Source organism: Onthophagus taurus, chromosome 6, assembly GCF_036711975.1.
Source record: "Onthophagus taurus isolate NC chromosome 6, IU_Otau_3.0, whole genome shotgun sequence".
NCBI lineage: Eukaryota > Metazoa > Arthropoda > Insecta > Coleoptera > Scarabaeidae > Onthophagus > Onthophagus taurus.
Window position 1 is genome coordinate 13,293,983 of NC_091971.1, and position 27,810 is coordinate 13,321,792.

Below are 27,810 nucleotides of genomic sequence, written 5' to 3' on the forward strand. Positions count from 1 at the left end.
ATTGCGCCCCCGTAAAAAAATGGTGGCGGAGCCGTGAACTATTCATCGATTTTGATTAATTTTATAAAATTCAAAGATTTTTAATAAATTTTATCTCTTTAACTTCATTTCGTTTCAGAAAAAAAATGATTGATTGTTAAAAACTTCTTGGAATTAAGATAAAAAGTTTTTATTTTAACGAAGTTTTGTTTTTTAAATTTAAAATATAGGTCGAGTTCATTAATCAAAAATTTTTAAACCTTAACTAAGAAAGAATCGCTTTCTTTTTTTTTAATTTTTTTATTAATCTGTATCTACAATTTCACAACTATGATATTTCGAACTTGTTTCCAACCAACTTTCGACGTCATTCGATGCCAAATCATCTGTGGATGGCAGCTCTGTTAACGGAGTCATTTCACTCAAATAACAGTTACCGTTCTCTTTGTATTTGTAGCATTTCTCTCTGCTTGTGTCACTCAAAAATGAATCTGGTGACATTGGACACATTCCTAAAAAAAGAATAAATTGTGATTTACACGTTATTAGATAAAACAATTTTAAGAATTTTTAATTAATTTACATCAAAATTGATAAATCAATTAAAAGTTAACCCTTTATGTGGTATGAATTAATTAATAGTACTAAACCGAGTAAAGAGACATATAATTGAACGCATGCACGCGATGTTTCCCGGTTTATTGCATTCCACTCGTCTAGACAAGTTTTTATTCCCAACGATCTAATAATAATAGTCATACTACTAATAGTAGAAAATAGTCAATATTTTATTTTGCCATTCTTACCATTAGGTTTTTTCATCCTTATAGGAGATTTATACTCAGCAGACGACGTTAAAGACGAAGTAATACTTGGTAGTCTAATATCCAAATGTGATCCTTTAGCTGTCACAATTTTATTATTCATGGTATATAATTTCGTTGTTATATCCCTAGCGATTAACGTTGTTAAAACCGTTGCTATATAAGTTTCTTTGACGAATAAATATTCCAACGCCGATCTTTGCCAAAAAAGATACCTACAAGTACTTGCAGCTGCAATAGATACTTTAAATTTATCGTCAACCGTGTTTCTACTTGACTCGAATTCGGGGGAATCTAAGAATTCACATGGAAGAATCGGATGGAGGAATTGATTATCGGAGAGAACGTTCACTTTTCCTGAGAGTAATAATCCTAATCTGTCGGTTCTTGTTAGATTTTGAACGGCGTAAGCTTCACCTGCATGTAGTGACATGATTTGGGCAAATTCTGGACTTACCATACGTTTAAATTGTAAACGAGATAACTGAAAAAATTTGTAATAAACACTTTTAAGTTTGAGTGAAGATAGTAATAAACCCAGTAATAAACTTATTTTATTATGCATTTCTCACATTATATAAAATTATGTCTTTAACCGATTTCGGCGTAAAACCATCTTCAAATGATGAGTTATAAAATGTTAAAATTTTGAAAATTATGATAAATTATTAAATAATGATAAATTATGCCACAGCATGAAGCAACAATTGCTTATACAAATGAAATAACTTATTTTGGAATGTAATTTGGTTTTTGTGTAGTTAGTTAGGCAGAATTAAATACTTGGCATTTTACTTTTTCATAAAATTTATCTGCTTCATTACGCCGAATGATATGTTACTCTTCTGGTTGTGCTAAAAATCTGATTTGGAAATATGCCAAAATATCAACCGTTATGCGAATAACAATCATCATTTTCACAGTTTTTGGCTAAAACGCTTGGAAATGTTGTGCAAGTGACTATTTTCTGTTCATTAAAGCGTCTTCGTTAATAAATCTTTATTTAAAAGTCACTCAAATGCATGTTGATTTAAACCTATTGACTATAACACTGGATGTAAAACCTTTTGGACTAAACCTGGGTACTGGAATCAACCACACTGATATTAGAATCATCTTCACAATCCGAGAATTATTTACTAGATAGTGGTCTCAATCACTGTATCTTACGTTTTGATACTGGAACTACCCACTATGGATACTTCACCTATTAACTTGATACAGAAATCATTCGTCAGAAGCTATAGTTATCTTCTGTACACTAGATTTAATTAATAATTGTATCTAAATTTTGTAAGTAGACTCAATAACTATGCATACTGCACCCAAAACTGAATAATGGAATTTATTGCTAGATACTGAAATCATCAACTAAACACTGGGATCAACCACTATTAATACTGCATTCTAGAAATATCCACAGAATGCTGGAATTATCTACTAACTACAGAAATCAATCTCTTGAATATTGTTTCTAATTACTGCGTTTCTACTCTATCTATCTTTTGAGCACTAAAACTAGCTATAATAGATTTACATATCGCCTAGATATGAATTATCAACTGAATACTTGAGTTATCTCTTGAATACTAAAACCATTCATTGGACGCTGTAACCATCCATAGAATACTGAAATCATCCAAATGATATTGTAACCAAGATTCTTATTCTAATCACCATGAAAACTGTATTACTGACTTAGTACTAATATTGGAGGAATCATCCAGTAAACAGTGTATCCACTGGATACTGGGATCAACCACTACAAACACAACGTGGTTACTATGAATAATGCAACCATCCACGAGACATTGGCATCATCCACAAAATGCTGTGATTATCTACTAGATACTGGATTCAACCGCGAAGCACTGGAACTAATTATTATATGTACTGCATCTTCTGAAAACTAGATGTATCCTTATACTTCTCAATACTATATACTGTAGTATCACTGTAGATACACCCAACAACTAGGTGGTGGAATCATTCACTAGATACTAGAATGAATCACCAGTTTTTGGTTATAATTACGATTGAAACTGTATTAACTTGTGGTTACATCGATAGAACATTGAAAACTGCATTTAAGAGTGTATTCAATATTTATATCATCCAGAGGATTTTGTATACTTGTTCAAACAATGTTTTCATTTTTAGAAGAATACCTCCTAGTAATTTAGCATAATTTTAGCATAAAACAGAACCTTTGCTTCAATTGACTTTTCAAACAAAATTCTTTTAAAGCGACTTATATATTTATTTCACATTTAATGTGGAATCCAATAAAAATTTCTCGTACGCCCTAACCTTCCGACTATCTAATGACAATGTTTCATTTTACCTCTTGATAAATTTATCCGATAGATAAATCCAGCTCTTAGCCAATGAGAGTGTTTAAAATCGCCGTAACCATGGATAGTTGCCATGGTTACGGCCATGGTTACGTGGCCATGGTTGCCTTTAGATAGTTTATCAAGAGTTTAAAGGAAAATTCGTTTATCACAAGAACACTTTATTTTATAATTATAAAATTATCTTCTCTAGAATTTAGAGAGCGCACAACTCTTCTTGTAGACATGGTACGAATATTAAGAGAAGTAAAAATTTTGCCATACAGTGCAGTCGTGTGCCAAAAGAATTTTTCCATGTAGATAGTCGTAGTAGTTGATAACAGTAATTTTAGTAACAGTAGTTTTCTGCAAGCAATATAAAGTCTTCTACAAGCAGTATGTAATTCTCTATTAGCAGTATCTATTCTTCTATTAGGAAGATCTTCTGCAAAAATATTCTAGTCTGCTGTAATAAGAATGTAATCTTCTGTAAGCAGTATTTGACCTTCTATTAACAGTTTATAATCTTCCATTAGTACTACTAATGGAATATTCTCTGTCAACAGTATTTAATGTTTTACCTTTAGTATCTCTGTCTCAATCTGTCAGTAATATTTAATCTTCTGCAACGAGAAAGTAATCTTCTCATTTTCTGTTAGCAGTACGTAGGTGTCGATTAATAGTGTCTGTTTTTCTATAAAGAAGCTCTGGTCTTCTGCAAAAATATTGTAGTTTTTTGAAATAAGAACATAATTTTCTATGTGTGTACTCTCTCTATGTTTTGAGCACTAAAACTAACCACTACATTCCATATGTACATTATTAAATCATCCACGCAACATTGAAACCATCCATTCATAGATGTGAATTAGTTACTGAATACAGTAAATACTTGAATTATCAATTGGATACTGTAACTGTTGGACACTGTAACCATCCACAGGTGTCTGGAATCATCCAAATGATATTGCAACCAAGATTCTTATTCTAATCACCATGAAAACTGTATTACTGATCTAACTACTGATATTGGAATCATCCACTAAAGAGTGTATCTATACATTGGATACTGGGATCATCCGTTAGATACTGGAATCAACCACTACAAACACAACGTGGTTACTATGTACAATGCAATCATCCACGGGACATTGGGATCATCCAAAAAATGCTCTGAATAGCCACTGGATTCAACCAATAAGCACTGGAACTAATTACTATATGTATTGCAACTTCTGAAAACTAGAGGTATTCTTATACTTCACAATACTATATTCTGTATCTAATTTTTGAATATTGGAACCATTACTGTAAATGCTGCACCCAACAACTAGGTGGTGGAATCATTTACTAGATACTAGAATCAATCACCAGTTTCTGGATATAATCACTATTGAAACTTCATTAACTTGTCGTTACATCCATAGAACATTGAAAGCAGCAGTTAATAGTGTATTCAGTATCTACATCATCCAGAGTATTTAGTATACTTGTTCAAAAGATGTTTTTATTTTTAAAAGAATGCCTCCAACTAATTTAGCATAATTTTAGTATAAAATAGAACCTTTGGTTCAATTAACTTTTTTTGCAACATTCAATTTAGACTATTAGCATGTGAAATTAATGAGAATTTTTTCTAAATTATTCAAAAATTCATTACACTGCTAATAAATTCTATTAAAACTTGTCGTACGCGCCAAGCTGGTAGCTAAATTATGGTCTCTAGAATTTAGAGAGCGCACAACTCTTTTTGTAGACATGGTACGAATATTAAGATAAGTAAAAATTTTGCCATACAGTGCAGTCGTCAGCCAGAAGTATTTTTCCATGTAGATAGTCATAGTATAAAGCAGTATAAAGTCTTGTACAAGCAGTATGTATTTCGCTAGTAACAGTATCTATTCTTCTATTAGGAAGATCTTCTACAAAAATATTCTAGTCTTCTGTAATAAGAATGTAATCTGCTGTAATCAGTATTTGACCTTCTATTAACAGTCTATAATCTTCCATTAGTAGCATCTGGTTCTCTGTCAATAGTATTAAATCTTCTACATTCAGTATCTAGTCGTCTGCTAGCAATATTTAATCTTCTGCAACGAGAAAGTAATCTTCTGCATCTTCTCATTTTCTGTTAGCAGTACGTAAGTGTCTATAAATAGTATCTGTTCTTCTGTAAAGAAGATCTGGTCTTCTGCAAAAATATTGTAGTGTTCTGCAATAAGAATATAATATTCTGCAAGCAATATTTGACTTTCTATTAACAGTCTTCTATTCTATTATCAGCAGTATTAAATCATAATACGTAATTTTCTACAACGAGAAAGTAATCTTCTGCATTTTCTCATTTTCTGTCAGCATTACGTAGGTGTCAATTACCAGTATCGAGTCTTCTGCAATTACTATTTACTCTTCTGCTACCAATTCTATTAGCAATATCTAGTTATAACAATTTTAACGCATTTTTTTCTGCCTGGACTTTTGCATTTAGACTTATTACTACTTGCTACAAATGTTTCTAACAATAAGTTATCTTCGAAAAATCATTGTATTTTATTAAACTTTTCTTTATAAAATATTTAGTTTTTAGAGTGATTCTTTAAGAAAAATTTTTCAAAGAACAAACATTTTCTCACACATTAAATGGTATTCTTAACGACTGACTTTTCCGACAATCAAATTTGAATATTCAGATCTACCTAGGGAAGAATAATACAGGTAGAACATTTAGCATTTTTACCTCATAAAAATTTTAAACATCATAATTTTTCCATTTTCGTTTATGGGGGAAGTTAAGGACGTAAGTACAAGTAAAAATGTTCATATATTAGCACTAAATTTAAAACTACTGATTGCATAATATAACAAAATTAGATTTAACTCAATTTTGAATTATTACAAAAGTAGAACCTTTTGTAAAATTAGATGGAAATATACAACGAAAAGTTTATTACTGTGTTGTTTTTATCTCCACTTCATCAAATTGTAGCTTTTAATGATAAATTAAAAATTACTTTAAACGGTTCAAATAAACTATGATAAACCTCTTCTAATTCAGGATCGAATTTAACAGGTCTTAATTGGTATAAAATATGGAAAACTTGTGCTAAATTTATTAACATAAAAGCGAAATTCCATGTAAAAACATCTGGGGCACAAATAACGTTCCAAGCCCAAGTAGAAAAAAGCATCAAACCTAAAGAGAAATAATTAACGAAATTTAAATAATAAAAAAAAGTTCTTACCAATAATTAACCAACAATGCATAAATAAAACTCCTTTTTTTGTAGAAGTTGAAGCATAAGCTAAAGCAAAACAAACGTTTGCAAATTGATAAAGAAAGTGTTGAGGTTCTCTCCATATATCACACCATGGCCACCAAGAATCTTATTTAAATAAAAATTAAAAATAAATTATTAGTTAAAATTAACACAAAAATTACTTAAAACTTACTACTTTTAATTTCGTTTGTGGTTAAATTTTCAAACCCCATTATTATTTATTTAATTTATCTTATTTTCACTTCACCTCACGTGACACTGTTATTATTTTCTTTTGCCCTGAAAAAATATCCACCAACCCCAAAAGCTAACGTTGGAAAGGGTTGATGAAATCGATTGGTTTCGTCTCCGCGACTTCCAACGGCATCTATTGCGAAACCGAATGAAACGCAACCAACTACAGAAATCGGCGAAAATTTTAACAATAGAAAAAAAAGCAATTTTTTACATCGCGTTTGTAATTTTATTTATTGAGTGTGAAACGACTAAAAAGGGTTGGGTCGTTTTTCGTAATAAAACGGTTTGATTTGTTCGATTTAATCGATAAGGGTGTAATAAATAAAAAATCGACGTGAATGGGTTGAAATTTGTCATGATTCGAAAGTGTAATGTTTTGGAAATTTTTTAAAAAGTGTTTTAACATATGGATAAGAAATTAGATTAATTAGATTATTAAGGTTTTCTGTTGTCCTTTTTAATATAAAATTATTAAAGAGGTTTAATTTTAAAAGATACAACTGCTTTTATCTTTCATTATTTAATGAGTGCTGTATTTGATGATGTAATAATCATCTAGACATAAAAATCAGAACAACTTTGACGTGCAGTTAACTTTTTTTCTGTTTGACTTAGTTAATTTCCTCATGAAGTTGTGCAACATCAAGATATTATTTGGAGAAGCAATGAGTTTAACAATTTGAACAAAACTATTAATTGTATATATAACTGTAATCAACACCTTTCCGTACCACATTTCACAAAGGCAAAAATTTTCCACATCAAAATTTACTGTAAAATTAGACTAGTGAAGTATTAAGAAGTAATTTTCTGCATCTTCTCATTTTCTGTTAGCAGTACGTAGGTGTCTATAAATAGTATCTGTTCTTCTATAAAGAAGATCTGGTCTTCTGCAAGCAGTAATTGACCTTCTATTAACAGTCTATAATGTTTCATTAGTAATATCTACTCCTTTGTCAGCAGTATTAAATCTTCTACGTCTTCTGCCTCCTTTCCGTGCCACATTTTACAAAGGTAAAATGTTCCACATCAAAATTTGCTGTAAAATTTCTCTGTTATGGAATTAACTTGAGAACTCGACTAGTGAAGTATTAACAACGCTGCCTGAGTGGTTATAGATTTCGTTCCAAAATCATTAAAATGAATACTAACATGTAAGTACTATGCATAGGAATAAGACAGATTTAAAAGATGCTACTCAATCTTGAATTCAATAATTAGAATACAATTATTAGTCGTTTGAAGACAATTTTTGAAGTACTGTAATATTTTTGCTATGTCTTGTAATAAGACGTTGAAAAATGAATAAGCTCGAGAAGTGCTGAGATCCAAGACACAAACCCTGCCCTAAAAGTTGTGTGGGATACTGGCTCCCTATGCATATTTGATTAATAGTGCAAAACTACAGTATTGGTAATCCGATTTTTATTCTAAAACAACTTGCAATCGAATTCATTAATTAAGTAAAATTCATCATCATCATTAACCATATTGTAGAGCCTTGACTTTCTCAAGCTTCCATCTCCAATCCTTTCTATCCATTCTTCTCCCGTCTTCTTCTACTTCTAATACCTATAGGTTCTGTCGTAAATATCCGTTTTGCTTACATGACTTCTGCATAAGCTGTGACCTTACGACATAACTGGAACAACATAATAATGTGTGAATAGTTTAGTTATGGAGCTCCATGTATTGCTCAGAAACCAATGTCAGAATTTTTTTATTCATATTGATTTCTACTAGTGGTGGAACGGATATTCGGCAACAAGCCGTTTTGAAAAATCACTTTTAGTTCTTGGGAAATAAATTTTTGAAATGATCGATAATTTTTACAAACTTTGCAATTTTCGCCGATTAAGTTTTAAAAATTCGCATAAAATCGATTTCTCGGAATATGAATATGAAAATTTACCAAAATGTTAATAAAAGTGTCCTCTTTCCAATGAACCAACACGTTTTGAAAAATAATCTTTAGTTTTTGAGAAAACAATATTTGAAGTTTTGATAAAATTTTCGATGTTGCAATTTTCATCGATAATTTTCAAAATTCGCTATAAAATTAATTTCTTGAAAGATCCTTGTGGAAATATCACCAATTATTAATTAAAATATCCTCTTTTTAATGCAAAAAGCCGTTTTGAAAAATCACTTGTAGTTCTTGAGAAATTAATTTTTGAAACGAACGACAATTTTTTCAAATTTTGCAATTTTCACCGATTAAGTTTTAAAAATTCGCATAAAATCGATTTCTTGGAATATGAATATGAAAATTTACCAAAATGTTAATAAAAGTGTCCTCTTTCCAATGAACCAACCCGTTTTGAAAAATAACTTTTAGTTTATGAGAAAACAATATTTCAAGTTTTGATAAAATTTTCGATGTTGCAATTTTCATCGATAATTTGCAAAATTCGCTATAAAATTAATATCTTGAAGGATCCTTGTGAAAATATCATCAATTATTAATTAAAGTATCCTCTTTTTAATGGAAAAAGCCGCTTTGAAAAATTACTTTCAGATCTTGAGAAATAAATTTTTGAAACGAACGACAATTTTTTCGAATTCTGTAATTTTCGCCGATTAAGTTTTAAAAATTCGTATAAAATACAGTTCTTGGAATATGAGTACGAAAATTTACCAAAATGTTAATAAAAGTGTCCTCTTTCCAATGAACCAACCCGTTTTGAAAAATAACTTTTAGTTTATGAGAAAACAATATTTCAAGTTTTGATAAAATTTTCGATGTTGCAATTTTCATCGACTATTTCATTCATAACGTTAACAGCCAATAAGAATTGGCTGTTTTCCGTCAATTGCGAGTATTTCAGCGGTTATTTGGCCGTAACCATGGAGAACGATAATACGAACCTTTGTATTATCGCTGTAATACAAACCTTTGTATTATCGCTTGTTTGACATTTAATTAGTTTCGAGACATCCATGCATGTTTCCATAACAATCAATGTAATTTATTAAAAAAATATAAAAATTCTAAAAATATGTATATTTTTTATTCATGAAATAGTCTAGCCATATACAACACGACAATCGAAAATGCTCGAATCTCGACGTATTGCCTTAAAAAACACCACTCGACCTTCGGTCTCGTGGTGTTTCAGGCAATACGTCTCGTATTATCGAGTATTTTCGATCGTCTTGTTGTATAATATATGATAATTTACAAAATTCGCTATAAAATTAATATCTTGAAGGATCCTTGTGGAAATATCATCAATTATTAATTAAAGTATCCTCTTTTTAGAGTTAAAATAAGTTGACATCTTATCAGTTTTCTTATTAATTTCATTTTTATTCAAATATCGCAATAATGTGGCAATATAATGCCCGGATAGATATGCCGGATATCCGGCCAAAGGGGATGCTGAATATTCGGTATCCGGCTTGTTGCAAAATCACTATACGTTCCATCACTAGTTGTCACTATATCACTGTTGCCAGCTGATCCATAGACATTATATAGTTCAAAGTTGTACCTATTTCTTCATACTCCCCGTTCACGGATCCAGCATAGATTCATCTTTCTTTTTGTTAAGATCCATGCTTCGGAACCTTGGTATTTGGTTCCGTATTATTAGGGTCTTATAAATTCTCTTTGTGCTTCGGGAAATGTTACGGTTCTACAGGTACTTAGAATTTAACACTTAATCCTCACTTTCAGCTCCTAAATGATTTGAAATACAGTTTGATTTTGTTTTTCTGACAATATAAATCATCTAGACTATAAAACCCACGCTTTATTACTTTATGGTTTAATTTTTGTGATAAACAAATCCTTCCATATTTACTTATTTTTCAATATTTAAAGTTTCAATGTCTAATGGAAATTAAGGAGTTTAGATCTGCCATAGCTTAGGAGTCATACTTCTGCCTCTACTTCCCCTTCTTCCACCAGATAAATTATTCCTTTCAGTCTGTTGTTGATTTTCACTTGTAATATTCTCTTTTGTTCCGTATCTATTTTATGTATTTTGACATGACCATCTAATCTTGGCTTTTTACCTAATCCTCCCTAACTCTCTATTCTAACGATTCTTACACGTACATATTTTTCTGTAGTCTCTCTGTGTTCTTTATATTAGTGCACCTGCATTCTTTCGTAGCTGCTTCTATTCCTACTTTCGTATGGATTCTTTGATCATTTCTATCAAGCCGTTCTTGTCCTCAATTTACTCCCCAAAGCAAATTCTTTAGATTTTCCTTACAAGATATTATTATTCGAACCAGCGAGTTAATCCATATATGAGGCTTGTTCTAGGCATTTAATTCTGCTTACATTTCTTCTGATGATTTGGTTTTGGATGCAGGTAATTTTTGTCATATTGGCCTAACGCATCTTTGTATATCTACATTTAGGTCTCAGTAGATATTCAATTGTTTCTCCAAATGGAGATGATATGCTAACGTCTAAATAAGTAAATTTCAATGCTTTTTATTCTAACACTTCGTTTCAGTTCATAAACCAATGTTCAACTGTCTTCTATATTTCCGTGGAATATCTCCTCTCTTATCCAGTGCAATAATTTTCATCCTTCTGTAGTCTGCACTTTATCTTTCTACTGTTTGCATCCCCTGCAATTTTTCCGGAAGCCCTCTAACTCCTTCTTCACCAATCCAGTATTAAGGTATATACTACATTCTTGATATTCATCTTTTATCTCTTGAGGCATGGATTCAATTACACGTTTTATTCAGTTTTCTGTTTTCTAAAGAAAGAGTAGGATTCTTGAAACCAGTAATAATTAGACCACTCATTCTTTCCTTTCTTTTTCACGTTTCTGTATATTCGCAGTCCATGTCTTCACCAATGCTTCGATCCTTCCGTTTCATCTGCTTCATTAACATGTCTGCCTACTTTCTTCTATTATATTCACAGAATACATTTAAAATTGTTTTATTTCTTCTTTTATCGATATTGTCAGTTTTTTTGAGTTATACCTGTATGGATGTGAACCTTTACGTAACCTCAAACAGATTCAAACCTAATTCAAATTTTTTCTACTCACTCCAAATTCCTTCCATCTCTCCTCCATATGTTTCCAGATCAATTATTAAGTCCAGTTTTGTAAATATAAAACACCCAAAACAGACAAAACACTAAAATTTTGAAATCCCTAATGTTCAGGTTCATGAAGCAAATACTATTTAATGCCATGTTTTGGTATACTAAGCTGTGCTGCTTTTCTTCGGATAAATATCGTTCGTAGAGTATATTCTTAATCTTTGGTGACCAAACCCAACATAAACTGCTAATATAAACTGCATAAGCTGTGACCTTACGACATAACTGAAACAACATAATAATTGCTCAGGAACCAATGTCAGAATTTTTTTGTTCATATTGATTTCTACAGAAACATTTCAATACGGTTTATAAACTTATTAATGATTTAATTTTAGAAAAAAAAGTACCAACTATAACCATATCGTAATCATTCAAATACATCCTATTTAAAATTCACGATTTATTAGCCAAACCCTTTATCCGGTTGTAGCCCCATTAACGGGGGTTGATTTATAATCCCTATAGCAGTCGAATACCATTCAAAAAAAAAACTTAGAAAAGATTCTACACGGTTCATTGTACTAAATATGTAGACTAGTATTTGTTTAGAGGACCAAAAAGGGGCGGTAATGAACGCGCCCCAACGCAGTTAACGTACAGTCGAAGCCACGTGCAACCCCCACTAAAAAAAATAAAGACTGAAAAGGCATTCGTTATGGTTGTACCGACGCAAACTGTACAACCCTTTACTGGAATGGAAAAAAGGGTGGTGGTTGGGTTTTGCTACTGTCCAAAACTACACGCGACTGATTAATCGTTTCGAATAACGAACAAGATGAATTTTGGAGACAGATTCATTTGTATTTAAACGTTCAATTTTGGGTAAAATAAATTTGGGGTGAACAGAACGTATCGAATTACCCCACTATTTACGTTTACGTGTATTTGGAAAATTTGTACGACTATGAAATCGATTCGATTCAAATTAGCATCCTTGAATATAAATTCCCCCTATATTCAGGGTTTTGTAATAATCTTAGAATTAGAAAACGAATTTTTGTATTGGCAAAAATTTTTAAAACGTCATCTTTCTTGTATTGATTTATTCCAAGTAAAAGGGTGCTTAACTTTCTATTATATTCACGGGCATCTGCACTTTTTTTTCATTTAATTTGTCACCCTGCAGTGTCATTGAGTGAAGGTGTTCAACTCTTGTGCGTTAGGGGTTGGAGAATTTAAGCAAGAGATTTTTATACTTATTCATCGTACCATAATAAAAATGCATCACTTTTTTTAGCGATTTTTTTTTGGGAAAAAACACAAAAAAGTAGTTTCACCCCTATTTAGATTTTATTGTTCCGACGGTTACACCCCTCTTTTATTCCAAAAAATTGTGCAAACCGAAAAAATCCGGTTAAAAAACCCATCTGGACGATTATACTTCGGAAAAAAATTTTTGGTAGCGATTTTTTTTGGTAATATTTCTTTTGTGTTTGGAATAACTAAATCAGGTGTGGGTATTACACCGGATAGATATATTGGACGTTTAATACATTGCGATTTGAACGATTACGATTTCGGGTGTAATTATAATATTGCGTCCTGTTTACTTAGGTGGTCGAATAACAATAACAATTGCCCGTTTTGCCACCGAAAGAAGTATTTACATTGGACACGTGCATATTTATACAACGATGAGGTAAAAAGGCAATCATCCCGCTACCGAACAATTATTAACGCTGCCTATATTTGTTCTATTTGTGGCAATTATTTACAAATCACTTGTGATTTTCACTTGTCACGAAGATAAGGTGTCAGATATACGACCTATTGACAAAACGCATCCATTTGTGCGAAACCCGTTTGAATTTCTCTTAAATCTCCAATAGATCATAATATATTAAATGGTAATCTCATAAGTTGTATACACCAACACCATTCTTGTTATTAATTTTTTTTTTTTCAATTTAATTATTTTTCGTTACACAACGTTAAATAGAAAGCACTTTTTTCTTTTTCTCATATCGTCAAAATTATATATCAAATTAAATCTTCTTATCTATCTCATCAAGTTACGTCCTGATAAAATGATTTAGGGAAAAACATTAATTTATTTCAATAAGTAATTTTTTTTGCCATAACATTTTTTCAAAATTTATAATTTTTATGGTATTAAAAGAATTAAATACCCTTTTTATGGTTTATCTAAATATTAAATCAGAGTTATTAAGGACCATTAATCCTTCAGGATCGGATCGTAACCATTATCATCCGTTGAGATCAAAAAACGAGGGATGCTTAAAGTATTATTTTACAGACGAATGCTAATGGATTCTGATAGCATCGATTCTTTATTGTGTAACAATCAGATATCTTGTAATAAAGCTGGATTAGTAAAATAGGGGAAGATATTCAGGTGGGAAAAATCCTAAATAATTTTTGTATGGTTACTTAAAATTATTATATATAAGATAAAAAATTTGGGATGTTGTTGCAAATCTTATTTTTTTTGTTATTAACTCGTTAAGTCATAGAAGATTGTTAACGTCAAGAATGGCAGTTGTAATTAAAACAATATATCTCAAAAATTAAAAGATATTTTGAAAAACGGGGGTTTTCATTGAGAAGCTAACAATTTACTTTATAAATAGTAATATTTTCATGACGATTTATTAAAACCCCGATTTATTACGATTTTTTGAAAATGACAAGAATTATTTATAAAAAAATAATGAGAACATCATTGTGTTAAAATGTTGTTATCTCAAAAATTAAAAATGATTTTCCAAAACGGATTTTATCATTAAAAAGGTGATACTTTTCCATATAAGTCATCAATTTTTCAAAGCAATTTTGTGATAAATCTATTTTTGGTGATATTAATAAAAAGTTCGATAAAAATTGTTATCTTCTAAATAGTAATAGTAATTAAAAAAATTGTATCTCAAAAACTAAACGGAATTTTGAAGAACGGTCTTTTTCATTGAAAAGCTAACAATTTGTTTTATAAATGGTGATAATTTCATGACGATTTATTAAAACCCCGATTTATTACGATTTTTTTAAAATAACACAAGAATTGAAAGGCAAAAACATGTTCGTGTCTAAATATTGATATCTAGAAAACTAAAAATGATTTTTCAAGACAGATTTCATCACTAAAAAGCTGACACTTTTCCATATAAGTCATCAAATTTTCAAAGCAATTTTGTGATAAATCTATTTTTGGTGATACTAATAAAAAGTTCGATAAAAATTGTTATCTTCTAAATAGTAATAGTAATTAAAAAAATTGTATCTCAAAAACTAAACGGAATTTTGAAGAACGGTCTTTTTCATTGAAAAGCCAACAATTTGTTTTATAAATGGTGATAATTTCATGGCGATTTATTAAAACCCCGATTTATTACGATTTTTTTAAAATAACACAAGAATTGAAAGGTAAAAACAAGTTCGTGTCTAAATATTGATATCTCGAAAACTACAAATGATTTTTCAAAACAGATTTCATCACTAAAAAGCTGACACTTTTTCATATCATTCATGAAGTTATGAAAACAATTCTATGAAAAGTCTGTTTTGTACGATATTTTTAAAAAGTTCGATAAAAATTGTTAATTTCCAGAAAGATTGAAGTTAAAAAAAATTGTATCTCAAAAACTAAAAGATATTTTGAGAAACGATCCGTTTCATTGAAAAGCTAACATTTTGTTTTATAAATGCTGATAATTTCATGACGATTTATTAAAATCTCGAATTATTACGATATTTTGAAGATGATATAAAAATTGTTTATCGTAAAATAATAAGAGCATCATTGGGTTTAAAAGTTGATATTTCAAAAATTAAAAATGATTTTCCAAAACGGATTTCATCATTAAAAAGCTGACATTTTTCCCTATAAGTCATCAAATTTTCAAAGCAATTTTATGATAAATCTGTTTTCTGTGATATAAATAAAAAGTCCGATAAAAATTGTTATCTTCTAAATAGTGATGGTAATTAAATAAATTGTATCTCAAAACCTAAACGAGATTTTGAAGAGTGGTCTTTTTCATTGAAAAGCTAACAATTTGTTTTATAAATGGTGATAATTTCATGACGATTTATTAAAACCCCGATTTATTACAATTTTTTGAAAATGAGACAAAAATTGAAAGTGAAAAATATGATTGTGTTTAAAAGTTGATATCTCAAAAACTAAAAACAATTTCCAAAAACGGATTTTATCATTAAAAAGCTGACATTTTTCCATATAAGTCATCAAATTTTCAAAGCAATTTTATGATAAATCTGTTTTCTGTGATATAAATAAAAAGTCCGATAAAAATTGTTATCTTCTAAATAGTGATGGTAATTAAATAAATTGTATCTCAAAACCTAAACGAGATTTTGAAGAGTGGTCTTTTTCATTGAAAAGCTAATAATTTGTTTTATAAATGGTGATAATTTCATGACGATTTATTAAAATCCCGATTTATTACAATTTTTTGAAAATGAGACCAAAATTGGAAGTGAAAAATATGATTGTGTTTAAAAGTTGATATCTCAAAAACTAAAAACAATTTCCAAAAACGGATTTTATCATTAAAAAGATGATACTTTTCTATATAAGTCATCAAATTTTCAAAGTAATTTTGTGATAAATCTATTTTCTGTGATATTAATAAAAAGTTCGATAAAAATTGTTATCTTCTGAATAGTAATAGTAATTAAAAAAAATTGTATCTCAAAAACTAAACGGGATTTTGAAGAACGGTCTTTTTCATTGAAAAGCTAATAATTTGTTTTATAAATGGTGATAATTTCATGACGATTTATTAAAATCCCGATTTATTACAATTTTTTGAAAATGAGACCAAAATTGGAAGTGAAAAATATGATTGTGTTTAAAAGTTGATATCTCAAAAACTAAAAACAATTTCCAAAAACGGATTTTATCATTAAAAAGATGATACTTTTCTATATAAGTCATCAAATTTTCAAAGTAATTTTGTGATAAATCTATTTTCTGTGATATTAATAAAAAGTTCGATAAAAATTGTTATCTTCTGAATAGTAATAGTAATTAAAAAAAATTGTATCTCAAAAACTAAACGGGATTTTGAAGAACGGTCTTTTTCATTGAAAAGCTAATAATTTGTTTTATAAATGGTGATAATTTCATAAAGATTTATTAAAACCCCGATTTATTACGATTTTTTTAAAATAACACAAGAATTGAAAGTGAAAAACATGATTGTGTTTAAAAGTGGATATCTCAAAAACTAAAAATGATTTTCCAAAGCGGATTGCATTATTAAAAAGATGACACTTTTTCATATAGTTCATAAAATTATAGAAACAGTTCTATAAGAAGTTTGTTTTTTACGATATATTTAAAAAGTTCGATAAAAATTGTTAATTTCCAGAAAGATTGAAGTTAAAAAAAATTGTATCTCAAAAACTAACTGATATTTTGAAAAACGGCATTTTTCATTGAAAAGCCAACAATTTGTTTTATAAATGCTGATAATTTCATGACGGTTTATTACAACCCCGATTTATTACGATTTTTTGAAAATGACACAAGACTTGAAAGTGAAAAATATGATTGCGTTTAAAAAGTGATATCTCAAAAACTAAAAGATATTTTTAAAAGCGGCCTTCTTCATTGAAAAGCCAATAATTTGTTTTGTAGATAGTAATAATTTCATAATAATTTTATTACAACCCCAATTTATTATGTTTTCTTGAAAGCGACCCAAAAATTGAAAGTGAAAAACATGTTCGTGTTTAAAAGTTGATATCTCAAAAACTAAAAATGATTTTCCAAAACGGATTACATCATTAAAAAGATGACACTTCATTATATCATTATGAAAACAATTTTATAAGAAGTCTGATTTGTACGATATTTTAAACAGTTCGATAAAAATTGTTAACTTCCAGAAATGTAATTGAAGTTAAAAAAAAGTTTATTTCAAAAACTAAAAGATATTTTGAAAAACGCCTTTTTTCATTGAAAAGCTGACATTTTGTTGTATAAATGGTGATAATTTCATGACGACTTATTAAAACCCCGATTTATTACGATTTTTTGAAAAATTACGTAAGAATTGAAAGTGTAAAACATGATCGTATCTAAATATTAATATCTCAAAAACTAAAAATGATTTTTTAAAACGGATTTCATTTCTAAAAACTTGAAACATTTATTTAACAATTATCTCCCGTAATATTATCTTTAATATAACTCCTGAGGATGTTACGTGGTACAATCATGTTTCCAAAATCTTGGACCATATTTACAAATACAAGAAGTAAAACAACTCAATTAGTTCCACCTTAATTCAAAATAAGAAGTAAGACTTCAAGAGTGTTTTCAAACTGTTTTTATATTGTTGTTGGACTTGTTGATTTAAAAAAAAATTAATCGAGAAGAAATCTGTTGAATGGAAATTTAAAAAATCATTTTTCAAAAAATATAAATCTCAAAATTAAATAACCGCCCAAGAAAACTTCATCAAACTACAATTAATAACACTATATTTACAAACACACCGTTACCACGTTAGGATACAAAGGGGCCCCCCGAAACCAATCGGGAAACAGTACCATTGAAGAAAAAAGAGTGGTGGGGTTATTCAATATAAAATCTAACCACCCTTACATAGGATTTAGTGTTCAAAAAAAGTTGGTGTCGTGGTTGTTAAAATTAAAAACACCCAATTTAAGTTCAGTTTTCTTCGTTTAATTTCGTTTTGGATTAATTTAATTTTTAAAAAAATGGTAAGAAATCAAAATTTAATTATAATTTTTTTTTCTTAATTCATAATCTTAATTCGTAGATGAATCATCTTCATTTAACCTCTTTCGATAACGTTTACGATGATTCTTCAGACTCCGGCTTTGAAATGTCTTTTAAATCCGAAACGACCGATTTTAACGATGATCGCAGCGACTTTTTCGAATACGATTTAGATCCAAACACTTCAACCCCAAAGAAAAAGAAATACCCCGAATACACCGACTTAAACACGCCGGAGAAACAAATTTTATACGAACGATTTCAAGGTGCCTTCCAAGAAAGCTTAATTAATTTCGATCGAAAATACGATTATAATAATTATAACCATCAAACGCAACACCAACAATACGAAAATCAACATCATCAACCCAATTATGGTGTTAATCGAAATCTTTTTGAGCACCCCGAAAAAGATTTTATGGAATTCGTTGATGATAAAAATAAAAACACTTCAACTCCGGTTAAAGATAAAGATTTAAAACAAAAACGAAGATATGCTAGTGGAAGAAATCGCATGTCTAGGGCGAAAAGTCCTAATCAAATTATGAAAATTAAAAAGAATCGTCGATTAAAAGCTAATGATCGCGAAAGAAACCGGATGCACATGTTAAATGAAGCTTTGGACAAATTACGTTGTGTTTTACCAACATTTCCTGAAGATACTAAATTAACGAAAATTGAAACTTTAAGATTCGCCCATGGTTATATTTATGCGTTAGCGCAAGCTTTAAATGATGGGGTTTATACCGGTTTGGACGATAATGTTGTTGTGAATGTTGGAAATGTGACTGTTTCGATAAATAAAAATGGAAATAGTATAACAACAAAAAATTGTAATCTCCAACAATATCCCAATGCTGTAGTTACAAGCGGAAGTATAACTAACGCTAGTTTTATGGCGGATTACAACAGTTATAAACAAGAAGATGTTTATCAAAATGAAGGTTTTTATTCCGATGCGAGTCAAATGAGAGGTTTTGAGAATTGTAACGAATTTTATGATCATAGGATGCCAATACCTAACGGAATAATGTATGAAAATCTTTAAATTTTATATAATTTAAGAAGACAAAGTGGTGCCTGATTAGTCTAGTCAATTACAATGAAAGAATGTGATTTTGTTTTATTTTTCTTTTTATTTGTATAATGTAAAAAAAATATTTTTTATAAATAGATTTTTATATGTATTTTTTTATAATACATCAATTTTTATAATAAAATTTTTGTAAATTTAAAATATAAATAAATATAAAGAAATAATTGGTTTTGTATTAATTTTTTTTTCCTATAAAAGGTGTAAAAACCTTGTCTCTCCGATTTCACGATCAAATCGTAAGGGCAGCTGCCTTAATCAACCGACCAGAACAACCCCTACAATCTACAATAGAACGAAATAAAATAGTGGGGTGCCCAGGTTCTGATTTAAATCGTACCGTACATTTCTTTTACAGTTAACGAGCACACAAACACTACAAAATAATCTATATTTTGAACAATTTTAAAAAATTTTAGTTACTTAAAAAATGTTTGAAGTGGTTATTTTAAATTATTTAAAAAGTTTTAAAGTACTGTTCTATTTTTCTTGGGTAGACGGGGATAGAAAGGTTGGGGTTGATGCAAGCTACTTCAAAACTGTTATATTTTGTAGTGCCGGAGTCAAATTTTACGGGGTGGGGTCGATTGAATGGCATGTTTATGTTGCGAGGGGTGAAATGGGCTAGTAAGCACAGCACCTGTTAATCGCTGAGATTTTTAAAAATGTTTTAAGGTCATAAAATAAATAAGTCGATTCGAATACTATTAAATTATTTAAATTTTAAATATTAAGTGAAATTAAAGCTATACTCTACTTTTTCCATCCCACATGCTCCTATGATTTTATGATTAAACAGAGAATTTGTGTCTTTTGTAAATGCTTTGCTTGGTAATTGTGATTGCAGCGTAATAAGCTTTAGATAAGTAAATATATAAAGAAGGAAGTGTTAATAAGTTGAGCTCAATGAGTAACATAGTCAGAGTAAGACGAATATCTCCCACAGTATAGCACAAGCCATTATAGAAGAGCTTAATTATAGAAGAAGCTAGGGCATCAACAGATTGTTTTATTATGTCTTAATGTTTCAAAAATCACCACTCACAATAACGAATGTAAATGTCTTACAATTAGAAAAAATATCCGCAAAGAAAACATCAGCTGTTACTGATGTTGCTGCAGTCTAGAATTTCAAACAAAAATAAACAGAAGCTTGAAACGAGAAAATGCAAAAAGCAGCATCCAGTCAAAAATTATACATTTAAATATACAATTTCGTATGATATGCAAGTTATACCTGTTTCAAAAGTCTGTTTTGTACGATATTTTTAAAACGTTCGATAAAAATTGTTAACTTCCATAAAGATAATTGAAGTTAAAACAAATTATATCTCAAAAACTAAAAGATATTTTGAGAAACGATCTGAACAGTGATGGTAATTAATAAATTGTATCTCAAAAACTAAATTTCGGGATTTTGAAGAACGATCTTTTTCATTGAAAAGCTAACAATTTGTTTTATAAATATAGTTAATTTCATGATGATTTATTAAAACACCGATTTATTACGAGTTTTTGAAAATGACACAAACATATTGAATGTGAAAAATATGATTGTGTTCAAAAACTAAAAATGATTTTCCAAAACGGATTGTATCATTAAAAAGATGACACTTTTTCATATCATTCATAAAATTATGAAAACAATTCCATAAAAAGTCTGTTTTGTACGATATTTTTAAAACGTTCGATAAAAATTGTTAATTTCCAGAAAGATTGAAGTTGAAAAAAAATTTATCTCAAAAACTAAAAGATATTTTGAAAAACTGTCTTTTTCATTGAAAAGCTAACAATTTGTTTTATAAATGGTGATAATTTCATGACGATATATTAAAACCCCGATTTATTACGATTTTATGAAAATGACATAAAAATTATTTACCGTAAAATAATGAGGACTAAATAGAAGTTGATATCTCAAAAACCAAAAATGATTTTCCAAAACGGATTTCATCATTGAAAAGGTGATACTTTTCCATATAAGTCATCAAATTTTCAAAGTAATTTTGAGATAAAGCTGTTTTCTGTGATATTAATAGTGTTCTATAAAAATTGTCATCTTTTGAATAGTAATAGTAATTAAAAAAATTGTATCTCAAAAACTAAAAGGAATTTTGAAGAACGGTCTTTTTCATTGAAAAGCTAACAAATTTGTTTTATAAATGGTGATAATTTCATGACAATATATTAAAACCCCGATTTATTACGATTTTATGAAAATGACATAAAAATTATTTACCGTAAAATAATGAGGACTAAATAGAAGTTGATATCTCAAAAACCCAAAATGATTTTCCAAAACGGATTTCATCATTGAAAAGGTGATACTTTTCCATATAAGTCATCAAATTTTCAAAGTAATTTTGAGATAAAGCTGTTTTCTGTGATATTAATAGTGTTCTATAAAAATTGTCATCTTTTGAATAGTAATAGTAATTAAAAAAATTGTATCTCAAAAACTAAAAGGAATTTTGAAGAACGGTCTTTTTCATTGAAAAGCTAACAATTTGTTTTATAAATGCTGATAATTTCATGACGATTTCTTAAATCTCCGATTTATTACGATTTATTGAAAATGACACAAGAATTTAAAGTGAAAAATATGATTGTGTTTAAAAATTGATATCTCAAAAACTAAAAATAATTTCTGAAAACGGATTTCATCATTAAAAAGATGATACTTTTCTATATAAGTCATCAAAATTTTAAAGCAATTTTGTGATAAATCTATTTCCTGTGATATTATTAAAAAGTTTGATAAAGATTGTTATCTTCTGAATAGTAATGGTAATTAAATAAATTGTATCTCAAAAACTAAACGGTACTTTGAAGAATGGTCTTTTTATCGAAAAGCTAACATTTTGTTTTATAAATGGTGATAATTTCATGACGATTTCTTAAATCTCCGATTTATTACGATGTATTGAAAATGACACAAGAATTGAAAGTGAAAAATATGATTGCTTTTAATAATTGATATCTCAAAAACTAAACGGTATTTTGAAGAATGGTCTTTTTCATTGAAAAGCTAACATTTTGTTTTATAAATGGTGATAATTTCATGAGAATTTATTAAAACCCCGATTTATTACGATTTTTTGAAAATGACATAAGAATTGTTTACCATAAAATGATGGGAACATCATTGTGTTTAAGAATAAATATCTCAAAAATTAAAGATAATTTTCGAGAACGGATTTCATTGTTAAAAAGATGACACTATTCCATATCATTCCAAAGACGATTCAGTGATAAACCTGTTTCGCATGATAATTAAAAAAAAAATCGATAAATATTATTAACTTCGAGAATGGTAGTTGTAATTAAAACAATATATCTCAAAAACTAAAAGATATTTTGAAAAATGGGTGTTTGCATTGAAAAGTTAACAATTTACTTTATAAATGGTGATAATTTCATGACGATGTACTAAAACCTCGATTTATTACGATTTTTTAAAAATAAGATAAAAATTGAAAGTGAAAAACACGATCATGTTTAAAAATTGATATCTCGAAAACTAAAAATGATTTTCTAAAACAGATTTCATCATTAAAAAGATGATACTTTTTCATATAATTCATAAAATTATGAAAACAATTCTATAAAAAGCATGTTTTGTACGATATTTTTAAAACGTTCAGTAAAAACTGTTAATTTCTAGGAAGATAATTGAGGTTAGAAAAATTTATTTTAAAAATTGAGGTTGTTTCTCAAAAACTAATAGATATTTTGAGAGACGATCTTTTTCATTAAAAAGCTAACAATTTGTTCTATAAATGCTGATAATTTCATGACGATTTGTTAAAATCCCGATTTATTACGATTTTTTTAATACAAAAAGCAGCATCCAATAGTCGATGGACTTTCAGATGAACCAGGTTTGTTTCAACAGGACGACCCGTAGGACTACTTTTTAATTATTATATTTTAAATAATATATAAAAATCAATAATAATACAATATTCTTCACAAAAAGAAGTAAGCAAGACCACATCAATGCAGTACGTTAACTTAACATAGCTTTATTGGCATTAAAATGCTATATTTGCTACTTTCATTTTTTATTGTTAAAATAAATTTATGTGTAAAAATCAATTGCCAAAACTTTAAGCAACCTTACTTGTACCTTCCAAAAATGATTTACATGCAACCAAAGTTAAATAGTAAAGCAACTGATTATGTTTTCATTGTTGATACTAAAATGATATTGTATATTTTCCTGAATAACTGAAAAACATTACGTCTAATTAAACTTTTTGAATAATAAAAATAATTTAATTTAAACAAATCAAACAAATCAGTTTTGTTGATTACTTATTTATAAAAAAGAACCGTTATTCTGAAACTTGATATTGCAACTTCTAAATTGTAAAGAAAACACATAAAATAATCCTACTTAAAATTCAGCATCTCTTTTCAACTATCATCTTCACCCGACAATCAATGTTCTAACAAGGACTTCATAACGGGGAGCTTCGTAAGGGTTCCACTGGGAGAACCCGCCGATAATTCTAACCCATTGTCTTCCCTAACAAGAGAAAGAGAGAGTTTTCGCCATGAACGAAAGTTCAGCAGACCGTAAGCTCGCTCCTCTATTATCCTTTATCCAAAACTCGAACAACGGGTATCCGATGACTAATAATAAACGATATTCCACCCGAGAGCGTAATAGTATTTTTATTAGTTCTTTATTGCGAATATTATTTTTTAAACCATAATACCGTAATAATACGGTTTAAGTATCTTGATAAGGATCGAAGGATAAACGTATCGGTGAGAAGACACGTGCCGGAAGTGTCAAAGGAAAGTTATACGGAAAATACGGACACGCGTCGGAAATTGATGGCACGTGATGGTTGGTGGAGACGACACGTGTCTTCTTGAGGGCAATTAGGGGGTGTTATTAGTCTTTTTATGCAAGTGGGGATTATGATAGATATTCTGGTTGTTGTGTTTTTATTAGGATTTGTAGCAGATTTTTAAGTGGTATTAAATAAAAATATTTAAGTAGGTGTGAAAAAGAATTAAAATTAGGGGTTGATTGATACTCGTGGGAATTACATTTATTTTTGAGCTATTTATAGCTATATTTTTAAATAATTAATAATTTAATTGACTATGGATGTATGTATATAAGTATATTTACTTATTGAATATATTTAGATATAGAGAGAGAAATTACAAAATCTTTTTTTGTTAGTAAAATGTGTTTGATAAAATCGATTAAATATAACAAATACTTTAAATAATGAAAGTCTAGTTCGGGTAAACGTCCGTAGCCACCCCCTTTTTTCGGTAATGGCCCGGGGCCAAAGCCGTGATAATCCCTTGTCAGGTTGAGTTGGGGTGGATTAGGGCCATTGTGGCACTGTGCTGGTCCGCTGCCGCGGAAATAATGCCCCTGAATCTACCCCCGAGTTCAAATTGCAACCAACCCTCTATCATCTCTACGAACCAGCTCGAAAGCGCTCTTGCTATGGTTACATCAGCATCTCTTAACACGTTAAGTCTCCTGTGAGGTTAATACTACGGATAAACAAACATTGTAAAATTTTATTTTATGGGGTGCTTCTTATCTTTTAAAACCTTCCGGCTATTATTTTAAGTACAGTGAAATCTCGATATAACGGACCTTGTTAGAACGGACTTCGGATATAACAAACAAAATAATTTTAAGTCATGCTATTAATGTTATTTATTTATTTATCCAACTCGGGTTGGATTCAACTAACACTAAATCTAGAACCAGAAACATTCGGGTTTAGCCAGGTGTCTTCAGACGCTAATCAAGTGTCAAGACCAAAACAAATTTTCTTCTGGAAATCCAGACGAATATCAACAGTACTATCAAAATCAATCTAATTTGCAATGCTATGATTATTCTCAAGTTACCCGAATTATTCAACAGCTAATTACCAAACAGTTCCAACTGTTTCAACAGTAACCCAAAATCTTCAACCGACTTATTCAAACATAAGTTCAAAAAAAGAAAGTAGTGTTGATTTATTATTCGGACTTGATTTTAGTATATCGCAAGCACCTTTGATACCTCAAACTGACATTAAAAAAGAAGAAAAACCACAGGAAGTAGTTGCAAAACCCTCAAAGTGGATTGTGGATAAAATTAAGAAGAAACTGGAATATCCAAAGACTGATCCTTTCCAAAATGTAGGCGTTGTTGCAACGTTTCTTCAAGAAGTTGATAAATTTGAAAAATTTTTTTACCCGAATTATTCAACAGCTAATTACCAAACAGTTCCAACTATTTGAACAGTAACCCAAAATCTTCAACCGACTTATTCAAAAATAAGTTCAAAAAAAGAAAGTAGTATTGATTTATTATTCGGACTTGATTTTAGTATATCGCAAGCACCTTTTGTCGCGCGAACACCTTTGATACCTCAAACTGACATTAAAAAAGAAAAAAAACCACAGGAAGTACTTGTAAAACCCTCAAAGTGGATTGTGGATAAAATTAAGAAGAAACTGGAATGTCCAAAGACTGATCCTTTCCAAAATGTAGGCGTTGTTGCAACGTTTCTTCAAGAAGTTGATAAATTTGAAAAATTTTGCTGCACCTTGTTTACTAAAAACTGGGATGGTGTCTCTTTTGGCATCTCTGAAGTAAGTCATGATGAGATTGTGGAAGAATTTAAAATATTTAAAGCAAAAACTACGACAGGTCCAGATGGTATCCCCGCATATATAGTCAAAGACTGTGCTCCTGCAGTATTACAGCTTCTGCAGCATATTTTCAATTTAGTAATCAAGAATGCCGGGTTCCCGAAGAACTGGAAGTTGAGCAGAGTTGGCCCTGTTTTTAAGAAAGATGATAAATGCTTCGTAACAAACTATTGGCCTATAGCCATTATAAATAATTTATATATCCCAGTATATCTGCCGCCACCAACCTACTCAACTTTGCTCAGTACGTATCGAACGCACTAGATTATCGAGGGCAGGTGGATGTGATATATACTGACTTTTCACGGGCTTTTGATTGCTTGGGCCATGGTTTGTTGGTTGAAAAGATGGAGAGGTTTGGATGTGACCACTTTCTCACACGACTTCTGGTATCTTATGTATTCGACCACAGGCTATACGTTGAGTTAAGTGGTATGAAGTCGTTAAGTAGGCAAATAAATGTTACTAGTGGCGTACCCCAGTTATCCATATTAGACCCTTTGCTGTTCAACATCCATATAAATGATTTACCTACGATTTTCAATAGGAATTTACTCCTATACGCAGAAGACCTGAAATTGTTTAGAATTTGGACAGACTTTATTTGTAGTGTTCTTAGAACAAATTAACGTTAAATACTTTCAAATGCCAGATAATGAAATGCAAGTTTCCAAACTTCCTAATGCGTTATTTACACGAATTAAGAAGTGAAGATCCAGCAACATTCAAAAACTTTCTGCGTATGTCAGAAACCGACTTTAACTTTTTACTTTAACAAATTTCGGATAAAACAGCAAAATTAGATACAAACATGATACAATACATACATTCAGCTTTCGCTGAATTTCAGCCTCGCTTGTATCGAATTTACCCGCTATAAATTTTATTGCCTTTTGTTTCCTATCTCTATCCATGTATGCCATGTTTGCAATAATTCGGGAAACTCTTCAAAAACATCTATTAAAGTCAAAGTTTCCTCTTTTGACCATACGCGTTTGCACTCCATTTTAAAAACCTCCTACTCACTTCCACGAAAACTGCCAACTAGACGGAAATAAATTTTAACTTCATAACAGCTCCCCAAAGTTGTTTATACACGCAAGCGATTTATGTCGCGATTACTTGCCACCACTTCTGCGACTTGCTCTGTGAGAACTCTCAGAGAGTGTTTACACGTATAATTTTTTTTGGAAGTGCTATCAGACACAAGATTGCTGTCTGCAGGGTTTTGGGGGGATGTGATGTCGGGTGTGCTGGTTGCATTGGAAGTCTTGGAGACGAACGGCTAAAACTTTCTAGTTCCAGGTCTAGTGTTAATTCTAGTTTTACACTAGTACTATCACTAGAACTAACACAAGACATTCGGGTTTAGACGTCTTGAGAGACGTGCTAAATCCGAATGTTTCTAGTTCTAGGACTTGTGTTGGTTCTAGTTTTAGTTGTTATTCATCGCTAAAACCTAGAATTAAAAAGTTTCGGGTTTAGCCACGCGTCTTCATAGTCTTAAAATTCAAATTAAACAATTTTCATATAACTTTTGGCTATAACAGACACTTAGAAGTTTTA

The 27,810-nt window shown here is 29.8% G+C and overlaps 3 protein-coding genes across 3 annotated transcripts in view; 2 read left to right on the plus strand and 1 right to left on the minus strand.

The window, feature by feature from the left end:
• Positions 1-27,810, plus strand: part of LOC111420194 (uncharacterized) — a 135,855-nt gene that overhangs the window by 14,280 nt on the left and 93,765 nt on the right. The gene's annotated exons all lie outside the window — the stretch shown is intronic.
• On the minus strand, positions 264-6,721 carry LOC111419618 (popeye domain cAMP effector bves). Its single transcript, XM_071196952.1, has 5 exons — positions 6,587-6,721; positions 6,379-6,519; positions 6,148-6,329; positions 786-1,287; positions 264-491 (listed from the first exon to the last, which is right to left on the minus strand). Exons 1-5 carry the CDS (start codon positions 6,624-6,626, stop codon positions 283-285), a joined length of 1,074 nt encoding a protein of 357 aa, XP_071053053.1. The 5' UTR covers positions 6,627-6,721; the 3' UTR covers positions 264-282.
• Positions 17,953-19,724, plus strand: LOC111419621 (Basic helix-loop-helix neural transcription factor tap). Its single transcript, XM_023052449.2, has 2 exons — positions 17,953-18,445; positions 18,505-19,724. The coding sequence occupies exons 1-2, from the start codon at positions 18,443-18,445 to the stop codon at positions 19,510-19,512; spliced, it is 1,011 nt and encodes a 336-aa protein (XP_022908217.1). The 5' UTR covers positions 17,953-18,442; the 3' UTR covers positions 19,513-19,724.